The 14562-nt window shown below is 40.1% G+C and overlaps 1 protein-coding gene across 1 annotated transcript in view; it reads right to left on the reverse strand.

Moving 5' to 3' along the window:
- Window positions 1-14562, reverse strand: part of Pkc98E (Protein kinase C) — a 216545-nt gene that overhangs the window by 126101 nt on the left and 75882 nt on the right. The window contains exons 6-7 of the mRNA XM_071666782.1: window positions 10237-10423; window positions 4683-4834 (exon numbers count right to left, since the gene is read on the reverse strand). Of these exons, the coding sequence (XP_071522883.1) occupies window positions 4683-4834; window positions 10237-10423 (339 nt within the window). The remainder of the gene's footprint in view (window positions 1-4682; window positions 4835-10236; window positions 10424-14562) is intronic.

Consider the following 14562-nt stretch of genomic DNA (forward strand, 5'->3'; position numbering starts at 1 on the left):
CCTTACAAGCCAAATAATAATTAATGAATAACATCAATCACCCTCCTCCTTTGCTAATCATTCTAACTTTAGTGCTAACCACTTTCCAGCTAGATTCTTCAATACAAAAGTGTCAACCACAGTCTCTCCAACTTTTTTTAAGTTTGCAAGCACTGGTCTTGTTTCCTCCATAATCTTCTAAACTTTCCATCAACTAGTCCATAAACTTCTTTAATTGTTTTATCTCTACAGTGCATATTTTTCTTTCAATTGCTTCAATTAATTTCTTATGTTCCTCTCCATCACCCTGCTGCCAAAATTGCTTCTTCTAAATATCCATTCCCTGTATCATCATCAGTCTCTGTGTATGTGTTAGACCTGCTCTAACTAAACAGCTGTAATCAATGATTCAACAGATAGATTCTGTATGTGCTTTTTGTCATCACTACCTGCTGTCAAAACCCCTTTTGCCCGATTCACCAATGTTCCCATTTGCTCTCTTTGTCTTTAGCACGTTATTCACCTCTTCCAAAACATCTTTTCATTCTCCCTAAAGTTTAATGATACTCTCTCACCCTATCTCTCACTTGCCCTCTTCTTCAACCTCTGCACCTTGACCTCCTGCCACTTTCATATACATCTCCCAATCATTTGTACTCCTTTCTGGTAAATACCATCCAAACACTTCTCTTTTCATTTTCATTAGCAACTTTACTTCATCCCACCACTCACTACCCTTTCTAATCTGCCCACCTCCAACCTTTCGCATACCTTATGCATCTCTTGCACTTGCCATCACTACTTCCCTAAAAGGCTCCCATTCCTCATCCATTCGCCTCACTTCATTTGCTCTCACCTTTTGCCATTCTACACTCAATCTCTGCTGGCGTTTCTTCACACAAGTCTCCTTTCCAAGCTCACTTAACTCTCACCACTTTCTTCTCCCCCAACATGGCTTTCTCTTTTTCCACAAGATAGTGATCAGACATCCCACCAGCTGCCCCTCTCAGAATATTTACATCCAAAAGTCTCTCTTTTACAAGCCTATCAATTGAAACAATATCATAATGCCCTTTGACCATCTCTAATACTCATATACATATACTTGAGTATTTTTTTTTTTTTTTTTGCTGGTCTCCCACGTTTGCAAGGTAGCGCAAGGAAACAGACGAAAGAAATGGCCCAACCCACCCCCATACACATGTATATACATACGTCCACACACGCAAATATACATACCTACACAGCTTTCCATGATTTACCCCAGACGCCTCACATGCCCTGATTCAATCCACTGACAGCACGTCAACCCCGGTACTTGTGTATATCTCCTTTTTTTAAACCAAGCATTCCATTCACCAGCCTTCTTTCAGCACACAACTCTGCAAGCTCTTCGTCAGTTTCATTCATAACACTGAATACGAAATACCAACCAACTATGCTCTTAACTGATACATTACTTCCCTTTGCATTTAAGTCACCCATCACAAATATCCAGTCTCATGCACCAAAACTGCTGACACAATCACTCAGCTGCTCCCAAAACACTTGCCTCTCATGATCTTTCTTCTCATGGTCAGGTGCATAAGCACCAATAATCACCCATTTCTTGCCATCCACTTTCAGTTTTACCTACATCAACCTAGAATTTACCTCCTTACACTCTATCACACATTCCTAAAACTCCTGCCTCAGGAGTAGTGCTTCTCCTTCCCTAGCTCTTGTCCTCCCAACTACACCTACTTTACATCCAGGTTTCTTTCGTCAAACATACTACCTATCTCTCCTCTCTTCTCATCTTGGTTACATCCATACACATTCAGACACCCCATCTGAGCCTTCGAGGGGAATAAGCACTCCCTGCCTTGCTCCTTCTTGTTTCCTTTTAGAAATTCAAATACACAGAGGGGAAGATTTCCAGCCCCCTGCCCTATCCCTCTTTAATCACCTTCTACGATATACGGGGAATATGGAGGTAAAATTCTTTCTTTCCTACCTCAAGGGACAGTACATGAGGATTGCTCTTATTCACCTTCACTCTCAGCTTTTTTCCTTCACACACTTTACCAAACTCAGTCACCAGCTTCTGCAGTTTCTCACCCGAATCAGCCACCAGTGCTGTATCATCAGCGAACAACAACTGACTCACTTCTCAAGCTCTCTCATCCACAACAGACTGCATACTTGCCACTCTTTCCAAAACTCTTGCATTTACCTCCCTAACAACCCCATCTATAAACAAATTAATCAACCATGGAGACATCACGCACCCCTGACGCAAACCAACATTCACTGAGAACCAATCACTTTCCTCTCTTCCTACTCATACACATGCCTTACATCCTTGATAAAAACTTTTCACTGCTTCTAACAACTTGCCTCCCACACCATATATTCTTAATACCTTCCACAGAGCATCTCTATCAACTCTATCATATGCGGATCCATAAATGCTACATACAAATCCATTTGCTTTTCTAAGTATTTCTCACATACATTCTTCAAAGCAAACACCTGATCCACACATCCTCTACCACTTCTGAAACCACACTGCTCTTCCCCAGTCTGATGCTCTGTACATGCCTTCACCCTCTCAACCAACACTCTCCCATATAATTTCCCAGGAATACTCAACAAACTTATACCTCTGAAATTTGAGCACTCACTTTTATCCCCTTTGCCTTTGTACAATGGCACTATGCAAGCATTCTGCCAATACTCAGGCACCTCACCATGAGTCATACACACATGAAATAACCTTACCAACCAGTCAACAATACAGTCATCCCCCTTTTTAATAAATTCCACTGCAATGCCATCCAAACCCGCTGCCTTGCCAGCTTTCATCTTCCGCAAAGCATTTACTACCTCTTCTTTGTTTACCAAATCATTCTCCCTAACCCTCTCACTTTGCACACCACCTCGACCAAAACACCCTATATCTGCCACTCTATCATCAAACACATTCAACAACCCTTCAAAATACTCACTCCATCTCCTTCTCGCATCACCATTACTTGTCATCACCTACCTATTAGCCCCTTTCATTGATGTTCCCATTTGTTCCCTTGTTTTACGTAATTTATTTACCCCCTTCCACAACATCTTTTTATTCTCCCTAAAATTTAATGATACTCTCTCACCCCAACTCTCATTTGCCCTCTTTTTCACCTCTTGCACTCTTCTCTTGACCTCTTGCCTCTTTCTTTTATACATCTTCCAGTCATTTGCATTATTTCCCTGTAAATAATGCCAACAGTTTTTCTACTGGGAAGCACTATGCACTAACCCTGCCTTTTGGCAAAATGGTAGGAGGAGTAGACAGAAGTAGTAGGTAGGAACATTTAGGGAGGAGCATTAGGTAAAACCATTATGTAGAAGGAACCTCTGTAACACTGCACTAGACTTGCCTTCTGCCAGTGCCTGTCAAGGGTGAGACACTAATGGCTAAGAAGCACCACTGGAGTTCTTTAGTTATGAAGACTGTTGCTGTGGCCACCCCTCTGAGGGAGTTCCAATTGGAACAGAAGTCAGATATAGATAGAATAGAAAAGTATGGAATACTGCTCACACATCTGTTCATTCTCTTCAACCTTCCCTATCCATATGCAACAATGGAGATGCTTTTTCTCTATCCTACAGACATTTTTTGGCCACTGTTCTTGTGAGTTGTCTGCTTATGTCCCCAACCATGTGACATGCATTTCACTACTGCTTCCTACAGTTTCTGTGTGGATTCTGGCCACTCATGGATTGGCTGTCATGCATGGTCCCTCCTTCCCTTCTCCTTATTTTGTCTTTCCATCTTCACATAACCTCTCTTCCTTTAAAATTCAAATCTGCAAACACCTGGGAGCCTCAAACAACTCCTAGTTTCAGCTGTTTTCTTTCACCTGAGAATACCTCGAATGGGACAAGTTTTGCCCATGCTATGTTGGTAACAAAAAAAGAAAAAAAGAGAAAAAAAAAATCATATGTTCTATGATGGCTGATGAAAGTGAATCTTCACTAACACATATCTCTGGGGATAAAACATTGTTTTAATCTCTCATTAAATAAGTTCTTTCTTGATGCTTATGGGACTTTTCCACAGCTGAGAAATAATGTTCTTGTTCAATAAAAATAAAAAGCCTTTTACCAAAGTCCACATCAAAGAGAGCCTTTTCCATTCATTTACTCTATCAAAATTATAATAATTTTGGAGTTCATTCATATCTTGCCATAATACAAATCTATCAGAGCATTCACAATAAAATTCAGTTTGTGTAACATCTAAGTTAACAGCCAAAATAACATTGTTGGGCCCTAAAGAAATGTGGAGGAAAAAGCAAGTTCTAATACATTGTTCTAATCTAATCTTACAAAATCAGACCAACAGTATTACACCATAAATACTTAATAATGAAATGCAACTCAGATAATCATCTTTGCAGCAAATTCTTAAATTAATGTACTTTCAATTAACCCACTGACATTACAAACAAACCTATACATCCACAATCAACCTAATCACCTACAAGTGCTTATAGTTTATTCATTTACCTGAATTAACATTATAAATTTAATCAAAGAATGCAGTAAACCCACATATATTACGGGAATATATGCAATATATGCTAAACAAATCTCTTGAATTTAAAACATCAGCAATACATCTGTAGGTAATAAATGCAACAAGAAATTATCAAATATACATAACTAACCTTTACAGCATAAACTTCATCTGTTCCTTTAAGTTCAGCTAACATCACTTTTCCGAAACTTCCCTTGCCTAGAACTTTGATGAAGCTGAAGTCATCCAAACCAAGTTTCTTCCCAACAAGCATCATGTCTAAATCGGTGTCTAAAGCTCTTGCTGTTGACAGTAAATTGTTTATTAGGGACTTAATGGCAATAAAATCATAGGAATATATTCATATACCAACTTAAATAGCTAATAAACCTAAGAAACTCAACCTTTCTTTAATGCAACAATCATGAGAATCTGCATCTGAATTTCCTTTATACATTTTGGGCTATTATCAAAAGTTCAAATGTTCAGAATTCCTTAAAACTATCATATATCATGTTTTACTGAAACCTGAACAAGAAAGATCAACCCTTTCAAACACAATATATCTTCATTTCCCTGGCTCAGAACAAGACTGAATTCGGATGGGCAGTAAATTTGTTTAGCCGGACCTAAAAATCTAAAACATTCCAAAATAATCATGGAAATATAAAACTGACTTCACTCAATAGAAGGCTTTTCAATTGCTCCTGAATATGACAGCTGTATATGTACCCATTCATCAGTCTACATCTCTGACATCGATTCCCTAGCAGAAATCACATCACGGGGGTGGCCAAGGCAAAAGTCTCTCCACTTACTCCTTCCTTATATGTCTCTCTTCTATAACGCATTCCATGCATTCTTCCCCCTCTTCTCTCCCTACATTAATCTTTCACTCTGTTTCCCCACGTCACAGGTGGTATTCCTCTTAAACCAACCCCTTTAATGGTACTGTCATACACTCTCCTTGTAAGCTACCAGTCTCGCAATATTTCCACATGACCAAACCCCCTCAAAATGTTACATTGCACTGTAATATATGTTAATAACTTAAAAGAATGACAATAAATGAAGAAACTGCAGAAGCTGGTGACTGAGTTTGGTAAAGCGTGTGAAAGAAGAAAGTTAAGAGTAAATGTGAATAAGAGCAAGGTTATTAGGTACAGTAGGGTTGAGGGTCAAGTCAATTGGGAGGTGAGTTTGAATGGAGAAAAACTGGAGGAAGTGAAGTGTTTTAGATATCTGGGAGTGGATCTGGCAGCGGATGGAAACATGGAAGCGGAAGTGGATCATAGGGTGGGGGAGGGGGTGAAAATTCTGGGAGCCTTGAAGAATGTGTGGAAGTCGAGAACATTATCTCGGAAAGCAAAAATGGGTATGTTTGAAGGAATAGTGGTTCCAACAATGTTGTATGGTTGCGAGGCGTGGACTATGGATAGAGTTGTGCGCAGGAGGATGGATGTGCTGGAAATGAGATGTTTGAGGACAATGTGTGGTGTGAGGTGGTTTGATCGAGTAAGTAACGTAAGGGTAAGAGAGATGTGTGGAACTAAAAAGAGCGTGGTTGAGAGAGCAGAAGAGGGTGTTTTGAAATGGTTTGGTCACATGGAGAGAATGAGTGAGGAAAGATTGACCAAGAGGATATATGTGTCGGAGGTGGAGGGAATGAGGAGAAGAGGGAGACCAAATTGGAGGTGGAAAGATGGAGTGAAAAAGATTTTGTGTGATCGGGGCCTGAACATGCAGGAGGGTGAAAGGAGGGCAAGGAATAGAGTGAATTGGAGCGATGTGGTATACCGGGGTAGACGTGCTGTCAGTGGATTGAATCAAGGCATGTGAAGCGTCTGGGGTAAACCATGGAAAGCTGTGTAGGTATGTATATTTGCGTGTGTGGACGTATGTATATACATGTGTATGGGGGTGGGTTGGGCCATTTCTTTCGTCTGTTTCCTTGCGCTACCTCGCAAACGCGGGAGACAGCGACAAAGCAAAAAAAAAAAAATAAAAAAATAAACATGAAGTTAAAAGCAGGAACTGATTTCATCACTTTTTGTACATAACTTTCTAAAGCAATGCCATTGCTTAAAATTTCTTAACTAAGCACTAGAAAAATAGCAAATTTCTATGATGGAAGCGGAAGTGACTTACAGGGTTGGGGAGGGCAATGAAGAACGTGTAGAAGGAGAGAACATCATCTCAGAGAGCAAAAACGGGTATGTTTGAAGGAATAGTAGTTCCAACAATGTTAAATGGATGTGCAGTATGGGCTACAGATAGGGTTGTGTGGAGGAGGGTGGATGTGTTGGAAATGAGATGTTTGACGACAATACATGGTGTGAGGTAGTTCGATCGAGTGAGTAACGAAAGGGTAATAGATATGTGTGGAAATAATAAGTGTGGTTGAGAGAGCAGAAGAGGATGTGTTGAAATGGTTTGGACACATGGAGAGAATGAGTGAGGAAAGGTTGACAAAGAGGATATATTATGCGTCAGAGGTGGAGGGAAGAAGGAGAAGCAGGAGCCCAAACTGGAGGTGGAAGGATGGAGTGAAAAAGATTTTGAGCAATAGGGGCCTGAACATACAGGAGGGTGAGAGGCATGCAAGGAATAAAGTGAATAGGAACGATATAGTATACTGGGGTCGATGTGCTGTCAATGGAATGAACCAGGACATGTGAAATGTCTGGGGTAAACTATAGAAGGTTCTTTGGGTTCTGGATGTGGAAAGGGAGCTGTAGTTTGGGTGCATTACACATGACAGGTAGAGACTGAGTGTGAATGAATGTGGCTTATTCTTTGTATGTTTTTCTGGCACTGCCTTGCTGGGGCGGGGCAGGCAGTGGTGGAGGGTGTGTGTGTGTGTGTGTGTGTGTGTGTGTGTGTGTGTGTGTGTGTGTGTGTGTGTGTGTGTGTGTGTGTGTGTGTGTGTGTGCTATTTCGTGTGTGGCAGAGTGGTGACAAAAATGGATGAGGGCAGCAAGTATGGCTATGTACATGTGTATATATGTATATGTCTGTGTATGTACAGGTATATATATATGTTGAAATGCATATGTATGTATATGTGCATGTGTGGGAGTTTATGAACATACATGTGTATAAGGGTGGGTTGGGGATAAGGGAGAAAGAATACTTCCCATGTATTCCCTGTGTGTCGTAGAAAGTGACTAAAATGGGAGGGAGCCGGGGCTGGAAAGCCTCCCCTCTTATTTTCAATTTTCCAAAAGAAGGAACAGAGAAGGGGCCAAGTGAGGATGTTCCCTCTAAGGCTCAGTCCTCTGTTCTTAATGCTACCTCACTAATGCGGGAAATGGAGAATATGTAAGAAAAAAATAGGCAAAGGCGAAGATTTGTAGAGGCTTTCAGAAGAGAAGAAAGAATGTTGGGGAGAGTAAGTGAGCTTCGAAAGGAGACTTGTGTGAGGAAGTATCAGGAGAGATTGAGTGTAGAATTGCAAAAAGTGAAAGCAAATGATGTGAGGAGAGTGGGGGAGGAATGGAATGTAATAAGGGAAGCAGTGATGGCTTACACAAAAGATGCACGTGGTATGAGAAAGGAGGGAGGTGGGCAGATTAGAAAGGGCAGAGTGGTGGGATGATGAAGTAAGATTTTCAGTGAAAGAAAAAACTGAGGTGTTTGGACGATATTTGCAGGGAAGTTGTGCAAATGACTGGGAGACATATAAAAGAAAGTGGCATGAGGTCAACAGAAAGGTGCAAGAGTTGAAAAACAGGGCAAATGAGAGGTGATGAGAGTATCATTAAATTTTAGGGAGAATAAAAAAATGTTTTGGAAGGAGGTAAATAATGTGTGTGAGACAAGAGAATGAATGAGAACATTGATGAAGGTAGCAAGTGGGGAAGTGATAACAGATGGTGAAGGAGTAAGAAGGCGATGAATTGAGTATTTTGAAGGTTTGTTGAATGTGTTTGATGAAAGAGTGGCAGATATTGGGTGTTTGGGTCGGGGTGGTGTACGAAGTAAGAGGGTCACGGAGAATGATTCAGTGAAGAGAGAAAAGGTAGTGAAAGCTTTGTGGAAGATGAAACCAGGCAAGGCGGTGGGTTTGGATAGTATTGCAACTGAATCTTTTAGGAAATGGGGTGACTGTGTTGTTGATTGATTGGTAAGGATATTCAATGTATGTATGGATCCTGGAAGTGTCTGAGGATCGGTGGAATGCATGTATAGTGCCACTGTACATAAACATACACAGACATATACATATATATACACATGTACATATTCAAACTTGCTTGCCTTCATCCATTGCCAGCACCACCCCACCCCACAGAAAACAGCATCACCACCCCCTGCGTCAGCGAGGTAGCGCCAGAAAAACTGACAAAAAAGGCCACATTCGTTCACACTCAGTCTCTAACCATCATATGTAATGCACCATAACCACAGCTCCCTATCTGCATCCAGGCCCAACAAACCTCTCCATGGTTTAACCCAGATGTCTCACATGTCCTGGTTCAGTCCATGGACAGCACATTGACCCAACTATAACGCATCATTCCGATTCACTCTATCCTCTGCACGCCTTCCACTCTCCTATATGTTCAGGCCCCAATCACACAAAATCTTTTTCACTCCATCCTTCCATCTCCAATTTGATCTCTCCATGCTCAGTGTTCCCTTCACTTCTGACACATATATCCTCTTTGTCAACCTTTCCTCTCTCAATTTCTTCATATGTCCAAACCACTTCAGCAAATCCTCATCTGCTCTCTGAACCACATTATTCTTACTACCAAACATCTTTTTAACCTTTCATTACTTACTCGATCAAACCACCTTGCACAACATATTGTCCTCAAACATTTCCTATCCAACACTTCCACTCTCCTATGCACATTCCCATTTATAGCCCATGCCTTGCATCCATATAATATCGATGGGACTACCATTCCTCCAAATTTAACCATTTTTCCCCTCCCAGACAACATTCTCTCTCCCCACACATTCTCCAGCACTCCAAGAACTTTACCCCCTCCCTCAACCTATGACTCACTTCTGCTTATATCGTTCCATTCTCTGCCAGATATCTAAAACACTTCACATCCTCCAACTTTTCTCTATTCAAATTCACACCACAACTAATCTGTTCTTCAACCCTGCATGAACCTAATAAAAACTTTGTTTTATTCATATTCACACTCAACTTTTTCCTTTTACACACTCTTCCAAACGTAGTCACCTACTATTGCAGTTTTTCACTTGAATCTGTCACCAGTTCTGTATCATCATCAAACAACAACTGACTCACTTACCAGGCCCTCCCATTCCTCATAAAGTACATACTGCATAGATAAAATCAAACAATTTCATGCAGGAACAATCACGCACAAAACCTTCCAAGTACACAAACCTTAACTACGTCAATTCATTGAAGCCTTTATTACCAAATGTGGCAGCCTTCAGAAGTGGATATGATGCACAAGCTCAATTCAGATTACTTTTAAATGTAAAGTGCAACTCTGCCACTAATAACCAGAATCTTAGCTCAAACCTAGATTATTATACTGTGTATAAAGGAGGCCAATCTTAACACCATGTAATCTATTTTTCACTCTGATTTCAGTTCAAACCATGAGTTATTTTCATAAAATCACATGTAAAACAGCATTCCAATGAGTTCATTTACCACTTATTCTGATAACTATCACTAAGCGAAGCTTATGATCCTAGTTGTTACTCACGTTTAGCCTCTTGTTCTTCTTCTGGACATCGATCCTTCATTTTTTGGTCCATAACCCGTTGAGCTTCGATCCGCAGTCTCAGTTCCTCATCCTTCATTGTCCCAAGCTCCTCAACTTCACTAATACTACCTGGGACACTTACGGTTGTTGAGGTTGTGGTTGGTATTTTTAAAGTTTCACTGACTGACTGAGGAAAGATACTTTCACTGTAAAAATCTAATATACTGAAAACCAATTCATTAAATCTAAACACATAAAAATCTTTTAATCTTTTAATATATCTATTCATCAAATACATTATAAAAGGAAATTTCTTCAAATCATATAATGCTTATCTTTACCATATATACTCTTAAGCAACATTTCAGTATCCATATATACTCTTAAGCAACATTTCAGTATTTGCTTAAGTACTATGATGAAATAAAAAGCTAATAATACTAATAAATTTTCTGATTGCTAAATGACAACTGTGAACTTAAACAAGGGTAAGTTAGGGATGCCATGCTTAAAAGTCCCAACCAGATTTCCCTTTAGACAACATTACTGTAAGAAAAAATACAGTTTTGATGGATGAAAAAATAAGGTGGTGTCCTGGGTCAGATTCATTTCTTTTCTTTTCAAAACTGACAACTGTGAACTTAAACAAGGGTAAGTTAGGGATGCCATGCTTAAAAGTCCCAACCAGATTTCCCTTTAGACAACATTACTGTAAGAAAAAATACAGTTTTGATGGATGAAAAAATAAGGTGGTGTCCTGGGTCAGATTCATTTCTATCTTCATAAAATTGGTGAGGAAGCTTTCCTTCACTTGCCTGTTTCAGGTGATCACTGACCACTGAAGCATTTGCATGACTAATGAAGAGTCACTTTCAACCAATCACCAACAGCCACCCAGCAGACATCACCTACCCGCCTACTCCCAGCCATCACAGTTCACATATCACATCAACCCAAGTTAAAAAAAATGCCCACCATACCACCTGTCTTCAAAACCTAAATTTTTTCTCTTCAAATGTCTGTCACATAAGCATGGAGTATGGTAAGAGAAACATCTTTTGAATCCATCTATGAACAACAAATCAAATACCTTCACTGATGAATCAGAGGAGTATTGAAATCCAACTCTCTGGAAGGAGGAATCTCCAGAATTACAGAGATTAAATCCATCACTTCTATATAACTAAACTTCTATATAAACTAAACTAATTTACCATTAGGAACCTGGAGGATGAGTGGAAAGGCCCTTTTCTTGATTTTACATCTTGATGAAAACTTTCAAAAAAGGATAAAGGGCCTATTTTACACTTAATAGTTTCATTCTTGGCCAACAAAAACTGGGCTAAGGTTTACAGTAATCAAAAAAAAGTTTGTCATCAAACATAAGAAGATTCAATATAAGAACAAAGCGTGCATTCACTTTCTTTCCTTCGACCATAGTACATAACTACATGGAAAATAGATATGATAAGAAGATGCCGAGAAGCTAAAACTACCAAATATAAAAATAAGACATTAAAAGATCTACTACTTATGCAAGCTCCACTTAAGTTGAAGGGGAGAAGGAACTAGTCTATTGAAAAGAAAGAGAGAAGTTTGTCCAAGATAAGACCTGTCTATTCACTGCCAAGTCCACTCCCAGATATCTAAGACACTTCACTTCCTCCAATATTTCTTCATTCAAACTTACATCCCAACTAAATTGTACCTCAACCATGCTGAACCTAATACCCTTACTTTTATTCATAATTACTCTACGCTTCCTCCTTTCACACACTCTTCAAAACTCAATCACAAACATCTGCAATTCCTCACTCAAATCAGCCACCAGTGCTGTATCATTGACAAACAACAAAAGACTCACTTCCCAGGCCCCCTCATCCAGAACAGACTGAATACTCTCCCCTCTCTCCAATACTCCTGCATTTACCTCCCTCACCACCTCATCCACAAACATATTAAACAACCATGGTGACATCACACACCCTTGCTGCAGACCGACCTTCACTGTGAACCAATCACTCTCCTCTCTTCCTACTCATACACATGTTGTGTTCCCTTGATAAAAACTTCTCACTACTTCTAGCAGCTTACCTCCCAGACCATATATTTTAATATCTTCCACAAAGCATCTCTATCAACCCTATCATATACCTTCTCCAGATCCATAAATGCCACATACAAATCGATCTGCTTTTCTAAGTATTCCTCACACACATTCTTCAAAGTAAACACCTGATACACACATTCTCTACCATTTCTGAAACCACACTAACCTTCCCAAATCTGATGCCCTGTACATACCTTCACCCTCTAAATCAATACCCTCCCATACAATTATCCATGTATACTCAACAGACTTATGCCTCTGTGGTTTTAACACTCTGTTTTATCCCCTTTGCCTTAATACAGTGGCACTGTACATGCATTTCTCCAATCCTCAGGCACTTCACCAAGATCCATGCATACAATGAACATCCTTACCAACCAATCAAGAAGTCACCCCTTTTCTTAAAATATTCAACTGCAATACCATCCACTCCCACTGCCTTACCAGATTTTATCTTCTGTGCAGCTTTTTACCACCTCTTCTCTCTTCACCAAACCATTCTCCATGACTCTTTCACTTCAGACACCACCCAACCAAAACACCCTACATCAGCCTATCATCAGACAAATTTAACAATCCTTCAAAATACTTGATCCATCTCCTACTCACTCCACCATTACCTGTTATCACTTCCCCCCTTCACTGATGTCCCCATTTGTTTTCTTGTCTTTTGCACATTATTACCTCCTTTTTATTCTCCCTAAAGTTTAATGATACTCTATCACCCCAACTTTCATCTGCCCTCTTTTTGTATCCCTGGACCTTCATCTTGAACTCCTGTCGCTTTCTCTTGTAAATCTCCCAGTCATTTGCATTCCATCCATATAAGTACCATCCATATGCCTCTCTTTTCTCTTTCATTAGCAATTTTACTCCTTCATCCTACCACTCATCTACCTTTTAATATGCCATCTCCCAACTTTCACATGCCACATGCATCTCTTGTACATGCCATCAATGCTTCCCTAAGTACATCCAATTTCTCACGCACTCCCCTCACTTCATTTGCTCTCACCTTTTGCCATTCTACACTCAATCTCTGCTGCTATTTCTTCACACAAGTCTCCTTTCCAAGCTCACTTACTCTCACCATTCTCTTCTCCCCAACACTATCTCCACTTTTTTGAAAACCTCTGCAAATTTTCACTCTCGCCTCAACAGACATCCCACCAGCTGCACCTCTCAGCACAATTACATCCAAAAGTCTCTCTTTTACATGCTAATCAATCAATACATAATCTAATAATACCCTTTGACCATCTCTAATACTCACATATGTACACTTGTATATATCTCTCTTTTTAAACTAATTATTCCTAAACACCAGTCTTTTTTCAGCACACAACTCCCCAAGCACTTCACCATTTCCTTTCATAACATTGAATACCCCATGCACACCAATTATACCCTCAACTACCACATCACATACCTTCGGCTTTATATCACCCATCTCAAATATCCAGTCTCGTGCACCAAAACAGATAACACACTCACACAGCTGCTCCCTAAACACTTGCCTCTCATGCTCTTAACCTCATGACCAGGAGCATTAGTACCAATAATCACCCATTTCTCACTGTCCACTTTGTTTTCCCCAAATAAATCTAGAATTTACTTCCTTACACTCTCTCACATACTCCCACAAATCCTGCTTCAGGAGTACTGCTACTCCTTCCTTAGCTCTTGTCCTCTCACCAACCCTACTTCACTCCCAAGACGTTTCCAAATCATTCTTCCCCTTTACCTTTGAGCTTTGTTTCACTCAGAGCCAGAACATCAATGTTTCTTTCCTCAAACACGCTATCTATCTCTCCTCTCTTCTTCTCTTGGTAAAATTCAGACACCCCAATCTGAGCCTTCGAAGAGAATGAGCACTCGTTGCTTGACTCCTCCTCCTGTTTCCTCCTACCTACTACTTCTATTTATTTCTCCTACCATTTTGCTAAAAGGCAAGGCTAGCAAACAGCACTCAACACAGGAATTTCTAGAGTGGCAAAAAATGAGATGTATGAGTATGACATGGAGAGATTTTAAGCTGGTGGACAAAATGCAATTAGTCCACATATGGTAAGCAGAAAGACAACTAACTGGGTCAGAGTAAAGCAACTTGAAAACCAGTGAAGTGCTGGCTCTCTGCACAGCCATAGCTAACCCTCCTGATACCCAGGTGGGTAGTACTGGTAATACACCTTCCTGGTTAGTGGATGCCTACCAAT

Source organism: Panulirus ornatus, chromosome 11 (genome assembly GCF_036320965.1).
Source record: "Panulirus ornatus isolate Po-2019 chromosome 11, ASM3632096v1, whole genome shotgun sequence".
Taxonomy (NCBI): Eukaryota; Metazoa; Arthropoda; class Malacostraca; order Decapoda; family Palinuridae; genus Panulirus; species Panulirus ornatus.